General features: G+C 42.0%; 2 protein-coding genes and 1 long non-coding RNA gene across 4 annotated transcripts in view; 2 read left to right on the top strand and 1 right to left on the bottom strand.

Annotated features, from left to right (window-relative positions):
- LOC118428241 (glutathione S-transferase A-like) overlaps positions 1 to 4,411 on the bottom strand; it is an 8,671-nt gene extending 4,260 nt beyond the window's left edge. The window contains exons 1-4 of one of the 2 annotated variants that reach the window (XM_035838248.1): positions 4,165 to 4,411; positions 2,650 to 2,715; positions 2,305 to 2,463; positions 244 to 312 (exon numbers count right to left, since the gene is read on the bottom strand). In XM_035838248.1, the coding sequence (XP_035694141.1) occupies positions 244 to 312; positions 2,305 to 2,463; positions 2,650 to 2,715; positions 4,165 to 4,332 (462 nt within the window). In that variant the 5' untranslated portion in view covers positions 4,333 to 4,411. The remainder of the gene's footprint in view (positions 1 to 243; positions 313 to 2,304; positions 2,464 to 2,649; positions 2,716 to 4,164) is intronic. The other variant, XM_035838249.1, reaches the window with a different exon arrangement.
- A 2,209-nt stretch (positions 4,412 to 6,620) lies between these two features.
- Positions 6,621 to 9,317, top strand: LOC118427538. The gene is made up of 2 exons (XR_004832531.1): positions 6,621 to 7,073; positions 8,138 to 9,317. It is a non-coding gene; the product is annotated as an uncharacterized LOC118427538 (long non-coding RNA).
- Positions 9,318 to 12,696: 3,379 nt separating this feature from the next.
- LOC118427537 (ferredoxin-like) overlaps positions 12,697 to 25,073 on the top strand; it is a 14,856-nt gene continuing 2,479 nt past the window's right edge. The window contains exons 1-4 of the mRNA XM_035837374.1: positions 12,697 to 12,830; positions 16,673 to 16,784; positions 23,999 to 24,234; positions 24,664 to 24,785. Coding sequence (XP_035693267.1) covers positions 24,012 to 24,234; positions 24,664 to 24,785 — 345 coding nt within the window. The 5' untranslated portion in view covers positions 12,697 to 12,830; positions 16,673 to 16,784; positions 23,999 to 24,011. The remainder of the gene's footprint in view (positions 12,831 to 16,672; positions 16,785 to 23,998; positions 24,235 to 24,663; positions 24,786 to 25,073) is intronic.

Raw genomic sequence — 25,073 nt, 5'->3', positions numbered from 1 at the left:
CCCGCTTTTACGTTGCTTGTCAAGTTTATAGGAAGTTGTATATGTTGCAACATGTATATATATATATATATATATATATATATATATATATATATATATATATTATATATATATATATATATATTTTTTTTTTTCATGTAGATCACTCCTGGTGTAACCTTAAACTTTTGTTGCCTGCTGTAAACTTTGAACAATGATAACTGTTACATCTTTTTATTGAAAAAACATATTATGAGTGATCACCTTGGCCAGGTACCCTTCCCACATCTGTAGCTCCTCGTGACACGCCTTCTTCTTCTCCTCAAACATCGCCTATCAATGATAACAGAAGTATTACGGTAATTTCGTGTGATACGCTTGTTGATATTTTATCCGTCTAAGGAAAATCGTTGAAGAGGTTCATCAGTCACGTATGAATACAGTTAATCCAAATTTACTTCGAGCAATGACTGTTTTTAAAGGTAAGGTACATACCATACAATTTTCGATGTCTGACAGCACATCTTGATCACGGAGAATGACCTAGTCTCTATCTCGCGAGAGATCACGAGACTAGGTGTAACGAACATAACGAACACACGAACACCAAATGTGTCCCCTTACCAATTTTGTGGTCAGACATTAAAAACCACAAAAACCCACCCATACCTAGGTGTTGCGTTAACAACTGGGCTGAAGTGGGGTGTCCATGTTAACAAAATAACAACCAAGGCTAAACAGACATTGGGAATAATCAAACGCAACTTGTGGGCATGCCCAACCAAGGTAAAATCACTTGCATACACGTCACTGGTAAGACATAATCTTGAATATGCTGCAACAGTATGGGATTCGTATACAAAGGAAGACAAAGATAGACGGGAAAGGATGCAGAACCAAGCTGCCCGATTCTGCACAAACAACTATAATAGGGATTGTAGTGTTACCAAAATGAAAACAGATTTGCAGTGGATGTCACTTGAAGATATAAGGAAAATGTCCAGACTTTCCATGATGTACAAAATGACCAACAAACTGGTGGACGTACCAACTGATAAGTATCTAATACCAACTCAAAAAAGAACAAGAAACAGTCATGCCTTCAAATACAAGAGTTACCAACCTAGGATTGATGTGTTCAACATTCGTACTTTCCACAGAACTATCGTAGAGTGGAATTTGTTATCACCAAGTACAGTAGGGGCATCTTCTCTGGGTAGTTTTAAAGAACGCTTGCAGATAGATGTGCAAAAGTTAGGTGTGCCGCGTGCCTGCGAAGCTGGTGTGTTACGCCGAACGGCGGTTGTACCGGCTATATAGATACAGATATAGATTAACTTTACTTCCCCAAGTGGGCGTGACCTAACGTTTATCATTCACAAACGCAGAGCCTCGCCCACAGCCATCACAAGGTAGCAGAACACAGTTTTCGGCCTATGAGGATTTCTATAGTTTTATATATACACGAAAAAGAAAACTTTCAGAATCCAATCATACAGTCTCGACACTTCCCTTGGTCACGCAGCACAGGTTATATCTGGCTGCCTCTCAAATAGGGATTTCTACCTCTCCTTCAACAAGTTTATCCGTAACGCTAGATCACCTTTATCCGTATGGTAACCTAAATCCGTTGTTTTTAAAAACAGGGTATTTAGGGCTATCGAGTCAGCGACAGTGGTTTCAAACTGCCATATTTTGAAAATACACATTTGTTGCCACAGTCCGTCGACTTGATGTCCCTAGGTAACATGCTTTCAAAAACAACGGATATAGGTTACCCTGCGGATAAAGGTGAAGTACCGTTACTACTTTATGTATCCGCGCCATAGACCCCCGGGGTCGCGCATAAATACTGTGTTCTGCTACCACAATACTGTAAATGCATTAAAGTTCGCGGGGATTTAATTTCGCGGTAACACCATAGACTGCAGTCTAATACCATCATAGAAAAATGTTCGCGGTGGTTTTCAGTTCGCGGTGAAGTGGTCACCGCGAAAACCGCGAACATTAATCCACCGCGAACATTTCTGCATTTACATACGCTGGAGAGACTCTGATAATCTGGGCTGAGGTTTTCACTTTTGTGGGCGTGGCCTCTAACCAGCTGTCAGCAAATTAGCGAATCGCCTAAATATTTCTTTAGGTAAAGTCGATTGGTTGACAGATGGCCCACAAAAGTTGAAACCTCAGCCCGGCTTAGGCTCCCGAAAGCTGCCCGGTCGGGCCCCTGTTTGGAAATGTGACCTAAGCCTTAGCAGAATTTTCCCCATGGTATATTGTATATGTGCGGGCGAGGCTCTGCGCAGGGGAATGGCGTATACATACCTCCGTCCTATCCTCGGGTTTAGTCAAGTGAAAGTACCAAAAAAAGGCATATATGGTCTTCTCCCGGATGTTCTGTGATTCCACCGCCCTCTGCAACACCAAGGCATGCTGGGCAGGGTCGTCAGGCAGAAGTTTGGTCCCCTGGCCCTTAAAAGTGTTCTGTGGTACGAATACAGACAACAAAGTAATATTACACTCTAGGCTAAGTTGGAGTTCATCAAATCACTAGTGAAATTCAAACTAGTGTTGTCCTTGAGGTTCATGATTGATGATTATGTGGAAGGGAATTTTCTTACGTTGATGTTTAAAGTTTGACTGTGAATTTGCAGTTTTGCACCAACCTACCTCCAGATACAGGCAGATCGAAAGTGACTCGTTGACGATGACGTTTCCATGCTTGAAGGCGGGCACCTGAGTAAGGGAATGTGTACAACTTTCTGTAAACATTTTTTGCTTCTTTTTGCAAGTAAAACAGCATGAGTTCTTTCAGATAAATGTCGACTTCATAAGCGTAAGAAGAGGCAAATGTCTGCAGAGGACGGCTTGAGTTGAATAGGTACAATTTCGGAGAAAACAGGACAGAAAGTACCATAACCTTTACCCCACAACCTCCTATCTTTTCTAACCTGCTTCATTTTGATTTGTCGTAGTTTTATGTAGTGAATTGAATCATACAACTGGTAGCCCGAGCGGCTGTTTTATATTGTTATCGTTTTGACGTAATATGACGTAATTGTGGCGCCATAATGTCATATTTGGGCAAAAACCGCCTACATAAGGAATTTCCGCTGTACTTAAAGGTATTTAACACAACGTTGACTATGAAGGGTACCTTATTGGTATGACGCCTATATGACGTCAGAAAAAGACCTCATTTGTCCGCCATCTTGGATCGACAAGTCTGAATTTTCTTAGATACGTTTTTTTAGCATATAACCCCAAAACCCAATAGAAGTGGAATAAAAAGGTTCAAATGAATGTGTTTTGTCAAAAAAAAGATTTTGACGGAATTTGAGTAAAAATAACATGTTTTCATCGTTGCTAAAAACATTCTCCGACATCTTGGACTTTGACCCTTGACGTCATCAAATTAGCTTAAGTTCTGAATATTTGATTATAAATGTAACTTGAGATTACATAGGATGTCAATGATGAAATCTCATTATTTAAACTAAAATTAGTTAATTTGGTAAAACTCAACATTTCGCAGAGTTGTTGCCAACAATATTCTAAGAAAAGTCGCCAAGTTTCGTAGTCCTAGCACAGTTATACGACGTCAAAGTCGGCGCAGGCACTTTTAGCTCTCCCCAACTCCGTCTAAATAGGGTTAACAAAGAAGGCGCTGTTGTTCTCCAAGGAAGAAAAAACAATATGTCACAAACGGAAATTGTGCCTTACCTACGGTATGACGGAGTGAAAATAATAATGGCAGTCCGCTGAGTCTTTGTCAACAGCACAGATTGCTTTAGTCAAGGAGCTTTGATAAAAGCTCCTTGCTTTAGTTAATCATTAACAGTATATCGTGCACCTCGTACGCTGTACCTCGTCCACCAGTCGCATCCAGACCTTGCGGTTAATACGTTAGTCCCCTTTTAAAAAGTGAGACAATTATCACAGGTGATATAGCTATAACTTAGTATATTAAAGCAAAGTGTATGTTCATTGTAGCACCTGCCCAGCTAGACGGTATCACATATCTTGTTTACACAAGGGTCAAGATGGCTCACGCCACACAACTTATCCTTTCAGGACACCATGGACCAACAGCAGAATGCATGGCGACTCTTGGAAGGACTTGAGTTTGCTATGAACTCTTTATCACGGAGGTAAATGTTACGAATATAGGTTAAACGTACACACCTGTCCGCGAGGGTTGATCTTCAACACTTCGTCCGATTTGTGCTCCTTGTTTTCGAAGGAGATGAGTTTGCTGGTGTAGTCTGACAGCCCCTTTTCCTCCAGACAGATCATGACACGCCAACAGGGGCCGCTACCAGAGCCCCAGTACAGGACCATGTCAGACGCCATGGTTAGAAAATGCAGACGGAATTTTCGTCACAGAAAGGCGGGTGTGTTTGCGTGTAAACGACTCTCCATGACAGGAACACGTGACCAAGAGCAAAGTTTGTATTCCAGTCTAGGGGTCAACGTCTGCTAGAGCAATATATGCTACTCCTCACGGCAAAAAAAAAATGCCAGGGGACCGACCATTGTATTACCTTTTCTTCTGGTCACGAGCTTCCCACAGATGAGTACTCATGACCATACTCTGTGTGTTTTGTAATCTGTTGTCACTTTCCTTACTGCACCACCTCACCTGATTTTATAATGAAGGCAACTTTTTTCGGCCATTTTTTAAAAAATTCCCATACTCGCATCAGTTCCCAAAATCAACATGACCTAATAGTGATGAATGAATAGTCAGGCATACTAACAAACTCTTTTTTTAATTTGTACTGTTTATATGTGTTTGTCAGCAGGGCTAGCCCTTTGTAATAGCCATAGGCTAGTTGGGCAGCCCTGGCTGTGTGTTCGGTGCAGCCAAACCAATAAATAAATAAACCCCTCATGAACAAAGACTATGCAAACATTGTAATTTAGATAATAGAGGACGAACGCCATTTTGTAGTAGAGTGTCCATTGTATACCGTAGAGAGAAATGAACTGTATTTATAAGGTTATACAAAACCAATTTCCTTATTTCATACACCTAAGCTCTGTAGAAAAATTCATATTCCTAATGCAACTAGACAAACCATCGATCATAAAAAATATGTGCTCTTTTATCTCCACTATAACAGAAAAGCGAGGAGAAGTTGAATTTATCCAGCAATAGTCTCATTTTGTATCTGTGAACTGTATCTTTTCAACATGTCTTGTTGTGACCTGTACTTAGCCCGGTGTGGCAAACATGTGCAATAAAGGTCTTCATTCATTCATTCATTCATTCATTCACTATTAATGTAATTATACGCTGTTGGTCTATAGCAGTACCTGTAATGTACCCGTATGGTATACCGTAATTGATAAGAAAATTACAATGTACACGTATATCCATCCCAAAAAGCGTTAAAATTGACCTTTGTTGTGGTCTTGCTCTATGTTTTCGATATGTATGAAGTAGATCTGTATCCATGTGCCCTTTCTGTTACATGGTATCACGTTTGTGGAGTCCTGGTAACCCCCATGTAGAGCCTTCTTTACAGAGTCATGGAGTATCTAGGAACAGGTACCGGTTTAATAACTGTTACATTAGAAAGCAACAGTAAAAATCTGTAAAATCAGCATAATTCATTTCATAGTAGATCCATCCCGAAATTCCCCATATGGAGCCCAAATTGAGATTGTCAATCAATCATGATATTTTTACAATTATGCATGCTTCACAAACAACTACACAAATACTTGCCATGATTTACCCTCATAGTGTCATGTAACCACCCTATTTACTATAGCCCAATACCTGAAAAATCCCGACAAAGACCCCTCTCTCACGGCTCGCGAGACGGGGATGCGCCAGGTCTCCCGTCCGGGTGAATGATGTAAATCGCCATTTGGCTGATACGAGACAGAGGTTCGCAAGGTCTCCATCCGGGTGATTTGAAGTGAATCACCAACTCCCGACAGAAGGAATTGCACCAACACACACCGCACCATCGCACGTGTGGGGGTTCTTTAACGTGCATGGGGTGTGGCTGTCCCCATACACGGGACCTCCATTTAACGTCCTATTCGAGGGACGGCCCTAGCCGAAGCTAGGTACTCATTTTCATCTGAGTAAAGTGAGGAAAGCCGTGTAAAGTGCCTTTCCCAAGGGCACAAGGTTGGTAACAAGGCAGTCGAATACCACTGTGCTACGCGGTCCCACTATATAGAAATACAAATTAAACTTATATTCGAACCTTTATCAGATTTATCAGGATAGCCATCAACATTTCAGTAATTTTCAGCTATGAATTGTTGGATTCTAGAGGGTCTCTGAGGGGGGTCTCAGAATTCCATAACGAAAAATAGCTGGAGAGTTGGCTGCAAGGCTAGATGGCCTTGGTTCCACATACCTATCACACATACAAAGTATGAGCCGATTTGGCGACCCCCATCTTCCGGGCCCCTGTCTGGTTTTGCCTGGTTTTCTCGTGCAATGACTCTTACGTTAGTACAACGTTAAGTGACGTGGTTGAAATCAAAGTAGAGTGTTCAGCTTCTAGAGTACGAGAAGCAAATATATTATGGTTAACTAGGAGATAATTGAGAACAAAAAAGTTTGACTTTGTTGGCGTTTAATACAGGACGTCTATTAAAAGGACGCCCAGTGGTGGTCCACGGTCCACTGCAGTCGACTTATCCCTACATAAATGCTGTGCCATGTGACCTAAATTCTTACCTTAACATTCCAATTCATACGATCTGAAAGCCTGCCTATTCGCTTACTATGTAGGACAGTTTTGCCTCAGTGGCTATAGGATGAAAACTTGGTTAAGATTTGTTTTTTTTTTCGCCTGGATACCTCAAATGAATGTGTAGTGCTTGAAGGGTCTGAAAGAACTCACTGAGCGTTATGATATAATGAAGAAAATTACGTTCATAAAAGGATGGCATGAAACAAAACTGGTTAGCTTTACCCGTCACGAGATGTTCACGTGATGATGATGCAGTGATAAAGAGGGATACCTGTTTATTAGACGCTGTGCCAGTCAACAAGACAGTCACAAGTTCGGAAGATCAGTTTGGTCAAGTTTTAAAAAGAGCGGCGAAGCAGCTAAGAAAAGGTAAAGAAAATTAATTAATTCGAAGGGGGGTATTGTACAGAATCGTAAGTGGGAGAAGAGGGGTATGTGGAACAGTTTTAAAGGGGGGGGGGGAAACTGAGTAAGCCTATGAGGATTTGCATCATGTTAAGTGAACGTAGCGTGACTTGACGCGGTGAAAATCATAGTGTGGCGGGTGCTCTAGATTAGTACGAAAAACGAATATGTTTGAGTTAAGGTAAACTAGGAGATAATTGGGGCCAAAGAGGTGACTTTACTGCCGTTTGAACACTCTATCTTTTATAAATGTGATGCGGTGTAGGTCCACGGTCCACTGCAGTCGACTCATCCGTACATAAATTCTGTGTCCTGTGGGGTTCGCGGATGAATACCGTGTCCTACGGCCTTAAGATTCTTGACTTAACGCCTTCCGTCGCTCCAAATGGCTGTGGTGTAGTGGATAAATGTAGGCAAGAGCTTTGCAGTTTCAAATCTATTTGCCGAAAATGTTAACATCGCTACGCTCAGTTGCAGGTGGAGGCTTTCGTTGCGTTTGGAGGTCTCGACCGATTCTAAAACTCTTCTGACTACAACTCCTTATCAGATAGTGGTTCAATAGGGACACAGAAAAGGGTAACTCTTTTATACACGTCGTTGTTGTCTTTATTTGCATATTTTTGGAGTAGTGTCTACAGATGTTTCGGTCAGTGTGCGCCAATGTTTGGGCAGCCCAAGGCAGCAACGCTTTCATGCACGCTAATCACGTTTTTTTCACCGTAGTGGACTCTTTCTTCTTTTGTTCGAGAATTTTGCACATCATTACGAGCAAAACATCTCACTCAACCTGACGTTGTTGGGGTTTGGAGGTGTATTGTATCGCCTTCTGGTAGTATTTTGCCTATTTTGCATGAGATATTATAGATGAGAAATATGAAAAACCAATGCGTTTGGACTTAGGGTATAATGACTTATATAATATGAGTGAAAATCCAAAAATGTTTTTTCATTTGTTGGAGTTTGAGGCACTCTTTTAACATAAAAGTCTTGCATGAATGCTTCTCCTAATGGTGTAATTTCTGATCAAGACGCAGGCGATAGACTCCGGAGACCGCGGACAAAAAGTCTGTCCTGCGGCCTTAATTATTGTCTTAACGCCTTCAACCGCTGCAAACATTTAAGTGGATATATCATATTTCGGTAAGATAGCTGTGGACAAGATAGCTTGACATATTCACATTGCTATAACCGGTCTTTCGTGGAAGCCCTGACTGCCTTTGTTCCATTTTCTTACGACTACATTTTTGTATCACTATCAGATTTCTCTTCAATATGGACACAGGGAGCTTTTAAAAAGTCGCTGGTGTCTGTGTCTGTATGTGTCTTTGAGACAGCCCCAGGAAGCTACATTCCCAGAAAGTAGTTATCTCAGTTTGATGTGCATCTCGCTCAACAGTTTCAACACTAGCATACACTAGTTTTCGTCAGTATATCAGAATACAGATATTGAATAAAAAGTTGATAAAGTCCTTGATTGCGAATTATGAATTTTATGGCTTTATTTGAATAGGGAGCATTCGCTGTAATCTTTGAAACATTGCTTTAATACTGTTGTTAGAGTAGAATAAGATGAGACGTGCACTCTGTGGTTGCCTGGTCAGAACTGATTGTGGACAGACTTGGGGTCTGTCCCTTTATTGAACTCTTATTAGAACCATATGTGAGGTGGCCCTGTCATAGCTAGGACCACCTATGGACAGTATTATAGATCTTCCTGTTATCCCACATTGCGACATCCATATGTGTTTCCAAGACTCTTCCCCCCTTACAACAGGTGTCGCCCTCGACACCTTTAAAGTCGTGCGTAAAACGTTACGTTACAATACATTTATTACATGTTTAAAATATAGAGGTCAAATGTAAACAGATGAGGTAGCATATAGATCATAATCTGGTACGGGTGTGACAGGTAATTAGCTTCTTCCTGGCAATGATGTTTCACAGACGGACTGCTGCTGTGATAATGGACTCATAATGGGCGTTGGCTGTTACAGGCGCCTGTACTTCAATCGCACAAACATAGAAACAACAAACAAGCAAAAACAATAGGCTTCATACTGGCACAGCGGCCAAGAAACAACAATACTCCCTAGCAGTACTCAGTCTTCCAGGCAGTCACACAGCTACAGTGCGCACGTGGCCGGGCATACAGACATGAGAATAGTCGTCCCGTAGGCTTAACTATCTACTAAAGCAAGCATCGTACAACAGATGGATCTTCCTAGGAGAGACGTCCCGCAGGCATCGGCTCTCCATAGGCAAGCATCACACAGTCAACACACAAAATACAGCACAACATAAGTTCAGGAGGCGCAAGACGTTACCCGTAGGCGTACGGTCAAGGCATAGAGAACGCTACTAGCTAACTTAGAACATATACAATACATTTGTGCGACCGTACCTTGCTAGCCTAGAATAAAACCAAAAGAAGAGTTCGTGGGTCTTTGTACGCAGTTCAGTGGCATTCCAGGGGCAAGATCGTTCGAGGCACAGCTGAGTTCAGTTCACGCCGGCGGTCATACTTGGAAGTTCATTGCTGTGTCACGGGCCAGTTGTGGTCGAGATGGGCAGCGACGAGTCCTTGGTGCGAAGCTACGGGGCCGGGTCGGGCAGGCACGGCGGGCCGGGTCGGGCAGACGGCGGCGTGGTCTGCAGGACAGCGCTGACACGTGGCCGGCTGCGGACGGCTTCGGGATGGCGTCTTTTCGGGCTTCAGTGACGACGAGCGGAGGCGGCACAATGGAAGATGAGGTCTGGCGGCAGGCTGTGTAAGAGAACGGCATGGAAACACATCGGACAGCTGGGTCTGTAGTCTACGTCTACGGCGGTAGCAGGCAGGCTGGCTAAACGGACGGCGTGGTGGCACGTCGGGGCGAGGTCGGTCAGCGACGTGGCACAGTGGCGGGTCGGGCATCATAGCACGGGCGGTGTTCGCTCGGGCGGCTGGTGGTCTCGGTCCCCGGGCGATTCGGGCGGCATGGTAGCGGGCCGCGGATGGCGTTAGGACGGGGTCCGGCCGCTCGAAAACGGCAACCCAGAAGCTGCCACCAGTGTTAGAGTAGAATAAGATGAGACGTGCACTCTGTGGTTGCCTGGTCAGAACTGATTGTGGACAGACTAGGGGTCTGTCCCTTTATTGAACTCTTATTAGAACCATATGTGAGGTGGCCCTGTCATAGCTAGGACCACCTATGGACAGTATTATAGATCTTCCTGTTATCCCACATTGCGACATCCATATGTGTTTCCAAGACTGTCTTAGATGCTTCGTGATTAAGTTCTTCATTGTTTTTCCACTACCTGATATCAAATCGGGTACAAGGAGAAGAATAAGGCTGAGACAGATGAAGGCAGCACCCCTGACAGCCGTCTCTTCCAGGGTGTCGCTGAACGTCGTAAGGCCCTGTAAAATCCTCTCGACACTGGTACTGTTATAGAATGTCTGGGATTGAATGAGCAGAATTGGTCTTGACACCTAACGTGGGATCACTGAATTACACCCCCATGAAACCTCTTTTTACCTGGTAATTTCTGCCGTACGCGTTGAAAATTTTACCTTACCCGGTAATTCAAGTCGTGCCCGTTAATTTTAAAAGTCTCGCCATACACGGTAGTTTCACCGTACTCAATGTCAGTCACCGCTCGGCAACAGGACAGTTTTTGCCTCAGTGGCTATAGAATAAAATCATGGTTAAAAATTGTGTTTCGACTGGATAACTCACTTGAAGAATGGGTAGTGCTTGAAGGGCCTGAAAGAAGTCAATGAGCGTAATGATATTATGAAGAAAATTACGTTTACAGAAGGATGACATGTAACAGAACAGGTTAGATTTATCCTGGCATCATGACACAACGTAAAGTGACGCGGTTGAAATTTAAGTAGAGTGCTCAGCCGCTAGAAAGTACCAGAAACGAATATATTATTGTTATGTAGGAGATAACTGAGATCAAAAAGTGTGACTTTGTTGGCGTTTAATACAGGACGTCTTTTAAAAGGACGCCCAGTGGTGGTCCACGGTCCACTGCAGTCGACTTATCCCTACATAAATGCTGTGCCATGTGACCTAAATTCTTACCTGAACATTCCAATTCATACGATCTGAAAGCCTGCCTATTCGCTTACCATGTAGGACAGTTTTGCCTCAGTGGCTATAGGATGAAAACTTGGTTAGGATTTGTTGTGGATAACTCAAACGAATGTGTAGTGCTTGAAGGGTCTGAAAGAACTCACTGAGCGTGATGATATAATGAAGAAAATTACGTTTATAAAAGGATGGCATGAAACAAAACTGGTTAGCTTTACCCGTCACGAGATGTTCACGTGATGATGATGCAGTGATAAAGAGAGACACCTGTTTATTCGAATCTGTGCCAGTCAACAAGACAGTCACAAGTTCGGAAGATCAGTGTGGTCAAGTTTTAAAAAGAGCGGCGAAGAAGCTAAGAAAAGGTAACGAATAGTAATTAATTCGAAGGGATTATTGTACAGAATTAAGTGGGAGAAGAGGGGTATGTGGAACAGTTTTAAGGGGGGGGAACTGAGTAAGCCTATGAGGATTTGCATCATGTTAAGTGAACGTAGCGTGACTTGACGCGGTGGAAATCATAGAGTAGTGGGTTCTCGAGATTAGTACGAAAAACGAATATGTTTGAGTTAAGGTAAACTAGGAGATAATTGGGGACAAAAAGGTGATTTTATTGCCCTTTGAACACTCTATCTTTTAAATGTCGTTCAGTGTAGGTCCACGGTCCACTGCATTCGACTTATCCATACATAAATGTTGTACCTTGTGACCTAAATTCTTACCTTAACATTCCAATTCATACGATCTGAAAGTTTGCCTATTCCTTTACTATGTAAGACAGTTTTTGCCTCAGTGGCTATAGGATGAAAACTTGGTAAAACATTGTGTTTCGACTGGATAACTCAAACGAATGGGTAGTGCTTGAAGGGCCTGAAAGAACTCATTGAGCGTAATGACAAAATGAAGAGAATTACGTTTACAAAAGGATGGCATGTAACAGGACCGGTTAGATTCACCCGTCATGTGATGTTCACGTGATGATGGTGTAGCGATAAAGTGAGACACCTGTTTATTCGACTCTGTGCCAGTCAATAAGACAGTCGCAAGTTCGGAAGAGCAGCTTGGTCAAGTTTTGAAAGAACGGCGAAGCAGCTAAAAAAGGTAACGAAAAGTAATCTCCAAGGGAGTGGAAGCTAAGTATAAAGAATGGGTTAGAGGATCCCTTTTAAATGGCGCCCAGTTGGGGCCATGGTCCACTGCATCCACTTATCCCAACATAAATGCTGTACCATGTGACCTAAATTCTTATCTTAACATTCCAATTCATACGATCTGAAAACCTGCTTATTCGCTTACTATGTAGGACAGTTTTTGCCTCAGAAGGTATAGGATGAAAACTTGGTTAAACATTGTGTTTCAACTGGATAACTCAAAAGAATGGGTAGTACTTAAAAAGGCCTGAGCGAACTTAATGAGTTTAATGACCAAACGAAGAAAATTGCGTTCACAAAAGGATGGCAGCTAACTAGAACCGGCTAGCTAGATTTACCCGTCACGTGATGTTCACGTGATGATGACGTAGTGATAAAGACAGATACCTGTTTATTCGACGCTGTGCCAGTCAACAAGACAGTCACAAGTTCGGAAGATCAGTTTGGTCAAGTTTTAAAAAGAGCGGCGAAGAAGCTAAGAAAAGGTAAAGAAAAGTACTTAATTCGAAGGGGTATTGTACAGAATTAAGTGGGAGAAGAGGGGTATGTTGAACAGTTTTAGGGGGGGGGGGAGAACTGAGTAAGCCTATGAGGATTTGCATCATGTTAAGTGAACGTAGCGTGACTTGACGCGGTGAAAATCATAGTGTGGCGGGTGCTCTAGATTAGTACGAAAAACGAATATGTTTGAGTTAAGGTAAACTAGGACATAATTGGGGCCAAAGAGGTGACTTTACTGTCGTTTGAACACTCTATCTTTTATAAATGTGATGCAGTGTAGGTCCACGGTCCACTGCAGTCGACTCATCGGTACATAAATTCTGTGTCCTGTGGGGTTCGCGGATGAATACCGTGTCCTACGGCCTAAAAATTCTTGACTTAACGCCTTCCGTCGCTCCAAATAGCTGTGGTGTAGTGGATAAATGTAGGCAAGGGAGCTTTGCAGTTTCAAATCTATTTGCCGAAAATGTTAACATCGCTACGCTCAGTTGCAGGTGGAGGCTTTCGTTGCGTTTGGAGGTCTCGACCGATTCTAAAACTCTTCTGACTACAACTCCTTATCAGATAGCGGTTCAATAGGGGCACAGAAAAGGGCAACTCTTTTATACACGTCGTTGTTGTCTTTTTTTGCATATTTTTGGAGTAGTGTCTACAGATGTTTCGGTCAGTGTGTGCCAATGTTTGAGCAGCCCAAGGCAGCAACGCTTTCATGCACGCTAATCACGTTTTTTTTCACCGTAGTGGACTCTTTCTTCTTTTGTTCGAGAATTTTGCACATCATTACGAGCAAAACATCTCACTCAACCTGAAGTTGTTGGGATTTGGAGGTGTATTGTATCGCCTTCTGGTAGTATTTTGCCTATTTTGCATGAGATATTATAGATGAGAAATATGGAAAAGTAATGCGTTTGGACTTAGGGTATAATGACTTATATAATATGAGTGAAAATCCAAAAATATTGTTTCATTTGTTGCAGTTTGAGGCACTCTTTTAACTTAAAAGTCTTGCACGAATGCTTTTCCTAATGGTGTAATTTCTGATCAAGACGCAGCCGATAGACTCAGAGATTGTGGACAAAAACTCTGTCCTGCGGCCTTAATTATTGTCTTAACGCCTTTTATCTCTGCAAACATTTAAGTGGATATATCATATTTCGGTAAGATAGCTGTGGACAAGATAGCTTGACATATTCACATTGCTATAACCGGTCGTTCGTGGAAGCCCTGGTTGCCTTTGTTCCATTTTCTTACGACTACAGTTTTTAATCAGATTTTTGTACAATATGGACATAGGGAGCTTTTCAAAAGTCGCTGGTGTCTGTGTCTGTATGTGTCTTTGAGACAGCCCCAGGCAGCTACATTCCCAGGAAGCAGTCATCTTAGTTTGATGTGCATCTCGCTCAACAGTTTCAACACTAGCATACACTAGTTTTCTTCAGCATATCAGAATACAGATATTGAATAAAAAGTTGATAAAGTCCTTGATTGCGAATTATGAATTTTATGGCTTTATGTGAATAGGGAGCATTCGCTGTCAACTTTGAAACATTGCTTTAATGCTGTCTTAGATGCTTCGTGATTCAGTTCTTCATTGTTTTTCCACTACCTGACATCAAATCGGGTACAAGGAGAAGAATAAGGCTGAGACAGATGAAGGCAGCACCCCTGACAGCCGTCTCTTCCAGGGTGTCGCTGAACGTCGTAAGGCCCTGTAAAATCCTCTCGACACTGGTACTGTTATAGAATGTCTGGGATTGAATGAGCAGAATTGGTCTTGACACCTAACGTGGGATCACTGAATTACACCCCCATGAAACCTCTTTTTACCTGGTAATTTCTGCCGTACGCGTTGAAAATTTTACCTTACCCGGTAATTCAAGTCGTGCCCGTTAATCTAAAAAGTCTCGCCATACACGGTAGTTTCACCGTACTCAATGTCAGTCACCGCTCGGCAACAGGACAGTTTTTGCCTCAGTGGCTATAGAATAAAATCATGGTTAAAAATTGTGTTTCGACTGGATAACTCACTTGAAGAATGGGTAGTGCTTGAAGGGCCTGAAAGAAGTCAATGAGCGTAATGATATCATGAAGAAAATTACGTTTACAGAAGGATGATGTAACAGAACAGGTTAGATTTATCCTGGCATCATGACACAACGTAAAGTGACGCGGTTGAAATTTAAGTAGAGTGCTCAGCCGCTAGAAAGTACCAGAAACGAATATATTATCGATATGTAGGAGATAACTGAGATCAAAAAGTGTGACTTTGTTGGCGTTTAATACAGGACGTCTTTTAAAAGGACGCCCAGTGGTGGTCCACGGTCCACTGCAGTCGACTTATCCCTACATAAATGCTGTGCCATGTGACCTAAATTCTTACCTTAACATTCCAATTCATACGATCTGAAAGCCTGCCTATTCGCTTACTATGTAGGACAGTTTTGCCTCAGTGGCTATAGGATGAAAACTTGGTTAAGATTTGTTGTTTTTTTCGCCTGGATAACTCAAATGAATGGGTAGTGCTTGAAGGGTCTGAAAGAAGTCACTGAGCGTGATGATATAATGAAGAAAATTACGTTTATAAAAGGATGGCATGAAACAAAACTGGTTAGCTTTACCCGTCACGTGATGTTCACGTGATGATGACGTAGTGATAAAGACAGATACCTGTTTATTCTACGCTGTGCCAGTCAACAAGACAGTCACAAGTTCGGAAGATCAGTTTGGTTAAGTTTAAGAAGAGCGGCGAAGAAACTAAGAAAAGGTAAAGAATTGTAATTAATTCGATGGGGGGGGGTGTGTGTGTACAGAATTAAGCAGGAGAAGAGGGGTATGTTGAACAGTTTTAAGGGGGGGCAGTGTAAGCCTATGAAGATTTGCATCATGTTAAGTGAACGTAGCGTGACTTGATGCGGTGGAAATCATAGTATGGCGGTTGCTCTAGATTAGTACGAAAAACGATAATGTTTGAGTTAAGGTAAACTAGGACATAATTGGGGCCAAAGAGGTGACTTAACTGCCGTTTGAACACTCTATCTTTTATAAATGTGATGCGGTGTAGGTCCACGGTCCACTGCAGTCGACTCATCCGTACATAAATTCTGTGTCCTGTGGGGTTCGCGGATGAATAACGTGTCCTACGGCCTTAAGATTTTTGACTTAACGCCTTCCGTCGCTCCAAATAGCTGTGGTGTAGTGGATAAATGTAGGCAAGGGAGCTTTGCAGTTTCAAATCTATTTGCCGAAAATGTTAACATCGCTACGCTCAGTTGCAGGTGGAGGCTTTCGTTGCGTTTGGAGGTCTCGACCGATTCTAAAACTCTTCTGACTACAACTCCTTATCAGATAGTGGTTCAATAGGGACACAGAAAAGGGTAACTCTTTTATACACGTCGTTGTTGTCTTTATTTGCATATTTTTGGAGTAGTGTCTACAGATGTTTCGGTCAGTGTGTGCCAATGTTTGGGCAGCCCAAGGCAGCAATCCTTTCATGCACGCTAATCACGTTTTTTTCACCGTAGTGGACTCTTTCTTCTTTTGTTCGAGAATTTTGCACATCATTACGAGCAAAACATCTCACTCAACCTGAAATTGTTGGGGTTTGGAGGTGTATTGTGTCGCCTTCTGGTAGTATTTTGCCTATTTTGCATGAGATATTATAGATGAGAAATATGAAAAACTAATGCGTTTGGACTTAGGGTATAATGACTTATATAATATGAGTGAAAATCCAAAAATATTGTTTCATTTGTTGGAGTTTGAGGCACTCTTTTAACCTAAAAGTCTTGCATGAATGCTTCTCCTAATGGTGTAATTTCTGATCAAGACGCAGGCGATAGACTCCGGAGACCGCGGACAAAAAGTCTGTCCTGCGGCCTTAATTATTGTCTTAACGCCTTCAACCGCTGCAGACATTTAAGTGGATATATCATATTTCGGTAAGATATTTGTTTACAAAAGGATGGCATGTAACAGAACTGATTCACTCGTCACCTGATGTTCATGTGATGATGGTGTAGCGATAAAGAGAGACACCTGTTTATTCGACTCTGTGCCAGTCAATAAGACAGTCGCTAGTTCGGAAGAGCAGCTTGGTCAAGTTTTGAAAGAACGGCGAAGCAGCTACGAAAAGGTAACGAAAAATAACCTCCAAGGGAGTGGAAGCTAAGTATAAAGAATGGGTTAGAGGATCTCTTTTAAATGGCGCCCAGTGGGGGGCCATGGTCCACTACATTCACTCATCCCAATATAAATGCTGTGCCTTCTGAACTAAATTCTTACCTGAACATTCCAATTCATACGATCTGAAAGCCTGCCTATTCGCTTACTACGTAGGACAGTTTTTGCCTCAGTGGCTATAGGATGAATACTTGGTTAAAAATTGTGTTTCGACTGGATAAATCTGAAGAATGGGTAGTGCTTGAAGGGCCTGAAAGAAGTCAATGAGCGTAATGATATCATGAAGAAAATTACGTTACAAAAGGATGGCCTGTAACAGAACAGGTTAGATTTATCCTGGCATCATGACACAACGTAAAGTGACGCGGTTGAAATTTAAGTAGAGTGCTCAGCCGCTAGAAAGTACCAGAAACGAATATATTATTGTTATGTAGGAGATAACTGAGATCAAAAAGTGTGACTTTGTTGGCGTTTGATACAGGACGTCTTTTAAAAGGACGCCCAGTGGTGGACCACGGTCCACTGCAGTCGACTTATCCCTACATAAATGCTGTGCCATGTGACCTAAATTCTTACCTTAACATTCCAATTCATACGATCTGAAAGCCTGCCTATTCGCTTACTATGTAGGACAGTTTTGCCTCAGTGGCTATAGGATGAAAACTTGGTTAAGATTTGTTGTTTTTTTCGCCTGGATAACTCAAATGAATGGGTAGTGCTTGAAGGGTCTGAAAGAAGTCACTGAGCGTGATGATATAATGAAGAAAATTACGTTTATAAAAGGATGGCATGAAACAAAACTGGTTAGCTTTACCCGTCACGTGATGTTCACGTGATGATGACGTAGTGATAAAGACAGATACCTGTTTATTCTACGCTGTGCCAGTCAACAAGACAGTCACAAGTTCGGAAGATCAGTTTGGTCAAGTTTTAAAAAGAGCGGCGAAGAAGCTAAGAAAAGATAACGAATAGTAATTAATTCGAAGGGGGGGTATTTTACAGAATTAAGTGGGAGAAGAAGGGTATGTGGAACAGTTTTAAGGGGGGGGCTGAGTAAGCCTATGAGGATTTGCATCATGTTAAGTGAACGTAGCGTGACTTGACGCGGTGGAAATCATAGAGTAGTGGGTTCTCGAGATTAGTACGAAAAACGAATATGTTTGAGTTAAGGTAAACTAGGAGATAATTGTGGACAAAAAGGTGATTTTATTGCCCTTTGAACACTCTATCTTTTAAATGTCGTTCAGTGTAGGTCCACGGTCCACTGCAGTCGACTTATCCCTACATAAATGTTGTACCCTGTGACCTAAATTCTTACCTTAACATTCCAATTCATACGATCTGAAAGTTTGCATATTCCTTTACTATGTAAGACAGTTTTTGCCTCAGTGGCTATAGGATGAAAACTTGGTTAAACATTGTGTTTCGACTGGATAACTCAAACGAATGGGTAGTGCTTGAAGGGCCTGAAAGAACTCATTGAGCGTAATGACAAAATGAAGAGAATTACGTTTACAAAAGGATGGCATGTAACAGGACCGGTTAGATTCACCCGTCATGTGATGTTCACGTGATGATGGTGTAGCGATAAAGAGAGACACCTGTTTATTCGACTCTGTGCCAGTCAATAAGACAGTCGCAAGTTCGGAAGAGCAGCTTGGTCAAGTTTTGAAAGAACGGCGAAGCAGCTAAAAAAGGTAACGAAAAGTAATCTCCAAGGGAGTGGAAGCTAAGTATAAAGAATGGGTTAGAGGATCCCTTTTAAATGGCGCCCAGTTGGGGCCATGGTCCACTGCATCCACTTATCCCAACATAAATGCTGTACCATGTGACCTAAATTCTTATCTTAACATTCCAATTCATACGATCTGAAAACCTGCTTATTCGCTTACTATGTAGGACAGTTTTTGCCTCAGAGGCTATAGGATGAAAACTTGGTTAAACATTGTGTTTCGACTGGATAACTCAAAAGAATGGGTAGTACTTGAAAGGCCTGAGCGAACTTAATGAGTTTAATGACCAAACGAAGAAAATTGCGTTCACAAAAGGATGGCATGTAACTAGAACCGGCTAGCTAGATTTACCCGTCACGTGATGTTCACGTGATGATGACGTAGTGATACAGACAGATACCTGTTTATTCTACGCTGTGCCAGTCAACAAGACAGTCACAAGTTCGGAAGATCAATTTGGTCGAGTTTTAAAAAGAGCGGCGAAGAAGCTAAGAAAAGGTAAAGAAAAGTACTTAATTCGAAGGGGGGGTATTGTACAGAATTAAGTGGGAGAAGAGGGGTATGTTGAACAGTTTTTAGGGGGGGGGGAGAACTGAGTAAGCCTATGAGGATTTGCATCATGTTAAGTGAACGTAGCGTGACTTGACGCGGTGGAAATCTAAAGTATGGCGGGTGCTCTAGATTAGTACGAAAAACGAAAATGTTTGAGTGAAGGTAAAGTAGGAGATAATTGGGGACAAAAAGGTGATTTTATTGCCGTTTGAACACTCTATCTTTTAAATGGCGCCCAGTGGTGGTCCACGGTCCACTGCAGTCGACTTATCCCTACATAAATGCTGTGCCATGTGACCTAGATTCTTACCTTAACATTCCAATTCATACGATCTGAAAGCCTGCCTATTCGCTTGCTATGTAGGACAGTTTTGCCTCAGTGGCTATAGGATGAAAACTTGGCTAAGATTTGTTTTTTTTTTCGCCTGGATAACTCAAATGAATGGGTAGTGCTTGAAGGGTTTGAAAGAACTCACTGAGCGTTATGATATAATGAAGAAAATTACGTTTACAAAAGGATGGCATGAAACAAAACTGGTTAGCTTTACCCGTCACGTGATGTTCACGTGATGATGACGTAGTGATTAAAAGAGATACCTGTTTATTCTACGCTGTGCCAGTCAACAAGACAGTCGCAAGTTCGGAAGAGCAGTTTGGTCGAGTTTTAAAAAGAGCGGCGAAGAAACTAAGAAAAGGTAAAGAATTGTAATTAATTCGATGGGGGGTGTGTGTACAGAATTAAGCAGGAGAAGAGGGGTATGTTAAACAGTTTTAAGGGGGGGAGAACTGAGTAAGCCTATTAGGATTTGCATCATGTTAAGTGAACGTAGCGTGACTTGATGCGGTGGAAATCATAGTATGGCGGTTGCTCTAGATTAGTACGAAAAACGATAATGTTTGAGTTAAGGTAAACTAGGACATAATTGGGGCCAAAGAGGTGACTTAACTGCCGTTTGAACACTCTATCTTTTATAAATGTGATGCGGTGTAGGTCCACGGTCCACTGCAGTCGACTCATCCGTACATAAATTCTGTGTCCTGTGGGGTTCGCGGATGAATACCGTGTCCTACGGCCTTAAAATTCTTGACTTGACGCCTTCCGTCGCTCCAAATAGCTGTGGTGTAGTGGATATATGTAGGCAAGGGAGCTTTCCAGTTGCAAATCTATTTGCCGAAAATGTTAACATCGCTACGCTCAGTTGCAGGTGGAGGCTTTCGTTGCGTTTGGAGGTCTCGACCGATTCTAAAACTCTTCTGACTACAACTCCTTATCAGATAGTGGTTCAATAGGGACACAGAAAAGGGTAACTCTTTTATACACGTCGTTGTTGTCTTTATTTGCATATTTTTGGAGTAGTGTCTACAGATGTTTCGGTCAGTGTGTGCCAATGTTTGGGCAGCCCAAGGCAGCAATCCTTTCATGCACGCTAATCACGTTTTTTTCACCGTAGTGGACTCTTTCTTCTTTTGTTCGAGAATGTTGCACATCATTACGAGCAAAACATCTCACTCAACCTGAAATTGTTGGGGTTTGGAGGTGTATTGTATCGCCTTCTGGTAGTATTTTGCCTATTTTGCATGAGATATTATAGATGAGAAATATGAAAAAGTAATGCGTTTGGACTTAGGGTATAATGACTTATATAATATGAGTGAAAATCCAAAAATATTGTTTCATTTGTTGGAGTTTGAGGCACTCTTTTAACCTAAAAGTCTTGCATGAATGCTTCTCCTAATGGTGTAATTTCTGATCACGGCGCAGGCGATAGACTCCGGAGACCGCGGACAAAAAGTCTGTCCTGCGGCCTTAATTATTGTCTTAACGCCTTCAACCGCTGCAAACATTTAAGTGGATATATCATATTTCGGTAAGATATTTGTTTACAAAAGGATGGCATGTAAAAGAACTGGTTAGATTTACCCGTCACCTGATGTTCATGTGATGATGGTGTAGCGATAAAGAGAGACACCTGTTTATTCGACTCTGTGCCAGTCAATAAGACAGTCGCAAGTTCGGAAGAGCAGCTTGGTCAAGTTTTGAAAGAACGGCGAAGCAGCTAAGAAAAGGTAACGAAAAGTAATCTCCAAGGGAGTGGAAGCTAAGTATAAAGAATGGGTTAGAGGATCCCTTTTAAATGGCGCCCAGTTGGGGCCATGGTCCACTGCATTCACTCCTCCCAACATAAATGCTGTGCCTTCTGAACTAAATTCTTACCTGAACATTCCAATTCATACGATCTGAAAGCCTGCCTATTCGCTTACTATGTAGGACAGTTTTTGCCTCAGTGGCTATAGGATGAATACTTGGTTAAAAATTGTGTTTCGACTGGATAAATCTGAAGAATGGGTAGTGCTTAAAGGGCCTGAAAGAACTCAATGAGCGTAATGATATAATGAAGAAAATTGCGTTTTCAAAAGAATGGCATTTAACAGAACAGGTTAGATTTATCTCTCACGTGATGTTCACGTGATGATGACGTAGTGATTAAAAGAGATACCTGTTTATTCTACGCTGTGCCAGTCAACAAGACAGTCGCAAGTTCGGAAGATCAATTTGGTTAAGTTTAAAAAGAGCGGCGAAGAAGCTAAGAAAAGGTAAAGAATAGTAATTAATTCGAAGGGATTATTGTACAGAATTAAGTGGGAGAAGAGGGGTATGTGGAACAGTTTTAAGGGGGGGGGAGAACTGAGTAAGCCTATGAGGATTTGCATCATGTTAAGTGAACGTAGCGTGACTTGACGCGGTGGAAATCATAGAGTAGTGGGTTCTCTAGATTAGTACGAAAAGCGATAATGTTTGAGTTAAGGTAAACTAAGAGATAATTGGGGCCAAAGAGGTGACTTTACTGCCGTTTGAACACTCTATCTTTTATAAATGTGATGCGGTGTAGGTCCACGGTCCGCTGCAGTCGACTCATCCGTACATAAATTCTGTGTCCTGTGGGGTTCGCGGATGAATACCGTGTCCTACCAGGCTACGGCCTTAAAATCCTTGACTTAACGCCTTCCGTCGCTCCAAATAGCTGTGGTGTAGTGGATAAATGTAGGCAAGGGAGCTTTGCAGTTTGCAAATCTATTCACCGAAAATGTTAACATCGCTACGCTCAGTTGCAGGTGGAGGCTTTCGTTGCGTTTGGCGGTCTCGACCGATTCTAAAACTCTTCTGACTACAACTCCTTATCAGATAGCGGTTCAATAGGGGCACAGAAAAGGGCAACTCTTTTATACACGTCGTTGTTGTCTTTATTTGCATATTTTTGGAGTAGTGTCTACAGATGTTTCGGTCAGTGTGTGCCAATGTTTGGGCAGCCAAAGGCAGCAATCCTTTCATGCACGCAAAACACTGTAGTGGACTCTTTCTTCTTTTTGTTCGAAAATCACAATTTAGCACAGCGTTACGAGCAAAACATCTCACTCAACCGGTTTGATGAAGTTGTTGGGGTTTGGAGGGGTAATGTATCGCCTTCTGGTAGTATTTTGCCTGTTTTGCATGAGATATTATAGATGAGAAATATGGAAAAGTAATGCGTTCGGACTTAGGGTATAATGACTTATATAATGTGAGTAGGAACACAAAAAATTATTTATTGGAGTTTGACGCACTCTTTTAACTCAAAAGTGTTGCATGAATGCTTCTCCTAATGGTGTAATTTCTGATAACGACGCAGGAGATAGACTCCGGATATCGCGGACAAAAACTCTGCCCTCCAGCCTTAATTATTGTCTTAACGCCTTCAACCGCTGCAAACATTTAAGTGGATATATCATATTTCGGTAAGATAGTTGTGGACAAGATAGCTTGACATATTCACATTGCTATAACCGGTCGTTCGTGGAAGCCCTGGTTGCCTTTGTTCCATTTTCTTACGACTACATTTTTTCATCAGATTTCTCTTCAATATGGACATGGGGAGCTTTTAAAAAGTCGCTGGTGTCTGTGTCTGTATATGTCTTTGAGACAGCCCCAGGCAGCTACATTCCCAGGAAGTAGTTATCTCAGTTTGATGTGCATCTCGCTCAACAGTTTCAACACTAGCATACACTCGTTTTCGTCAGTGACACTGAACAGATCTTGTTGGAGAAGGTTTGTATATCCTAGCTGTAAATTGATAGAGAGAACTTTATTGCGCGACATTTGTACATGGTACAATGTATGGCAGCAACTATTACACAAAGTTATGTAAAAGAGATCTAGTTGAAGAAGAGGTGTATCTTAACTATGAATCAATATGCAAAAAGACAATTTTTCAACATTCCAAAAGCTACAAAGGTAAAAGCGCCAGATCCAAAGTACCAGATAGTTCTATACGTAGCGCCCCCCCCCCCTCCTGGTAAATGTGGGGTTGTATATAATCCTCTCATATATAGCCGACTCCCCGTTCGAACCAGCGGGGTCCGCGGTCACAGGATATTGGTGTGTCCCTGGATGTGATTTAGGTAGTTTTAGTCCTATTTTATAATGCGTAGCAGTCTCGACAAATAAACTAGTCCCACAGAATTGTATGCTTTCTTTGGTTTTCTAAGGATACAATGGTAAAGAAATTCGAGCCCTGAGCCTCTGGGGACTGACCAAAGTACCATACAAAAAGTTACGCCACGCCCACGTTTTGTACATCATTAATTTGCTGCTGCATTGTATTACCTGCCGATTTTCTTTTTAACCTACCTATAAATGTTTTTTATTGTAGGAAATTCAGCATCATGCATCTTTTCGTGCAAAGCAAGAAAAACTATGGACTTCTGGGGATCACCGGAGAGGAAACCATCCGGGACATCAAGGAGCGAGTCTTCAAGCTGGAGGGTCTGCCCGTGGAACAACAGATCCTGTACTACTCCGGCAAACCGCTAGAGGACGCTGCTACGCTGCTCGGCTGCGGGATACCGGATATGGGGACATTGGACGTGAATGTGCGCACACGTGGAGGTGAAGTGTTCTGACTTTTATCTGTGTTCTGAACGTTGTCGGTGTTGGCGACTTGTAATTCTTTCAACTTCTTGCTTTCCGTAAAGCTATATATCAAAATATTCGTCCATTGTGTCATTGAAAGCTATCTGAATTATTACTTGTTTAATACGCAGAAAAAGCGTCCTGTTTTAGCCTCCAGTCCATGGTTTTCGCCATAAAGATTTGTGACGTCATAGGTCGGCCATCTTGCTTATCACATGTTGTCACAGCGAAATGTTATGACACAGTTTAAGATAGGACGATAAGGGTTATTTTCAACGAGCCCTTTGTTTATTGTCGACTAACCTTTAAAACAGTCAAAAAACACCCGACAATATCTTCCAAATATCATTAAAGGTGTATGTTTTATATTTCTCAATTTTAATCTCCAGTTTGTTTGTTTATTAGGAGCCACGTACAAGGTGACCTTCAAGACCCCGGATGGAGATAAGACGATTGAGTGTCCCGAAGACGAAATTATTTTGGACGCGGCTGAAGAAGTAAACCTTTTATCCATTCATCACACTTGTGACTTGAAGAAATGTTACAAAAAATACACTGGCATCAGTTAAGTAACATATGCATATGTAACAAATGAAGTTACATAGAGAGACGGGCGTTATAAACTTCCTACCACGTTTGACCAATTGCTGACGTCACGTATCCGCAAGATCACGTGTTAATTAGATCACGTATTTGTAACTCTCGCGAGTTTACCTTCTGAAGTGATTGATCCTGAAGAGTGGTCGTTTAAATTGATTGGATTCGTATATTCATTTGTGTTGGGAAAAAGTTTGTACTATAAAGTTTTATACAGT

The sequence above is a fragment of the Branchiostoma floridae genome, chromosome 12 (genome assembly GCF_000003815.2).
Source record: "Branchiostoma floridae strain S238N-H82 chromosome 12, Bfl_VNyyK, whole genome shotgun sequence".
Taxonomy (NCBI): domain Eukaryota; kingdom Metazoa; phylum Chordata; class Leptocardii; order Amphioxiformes; family Branchiostomatidae; genus Branchiostoma; species Branchiostoma floridae.
Note: the sequence above shows the minus strand (reverse complement) of the source record. Positions and strands in the feature narration are given on the sequence as shown.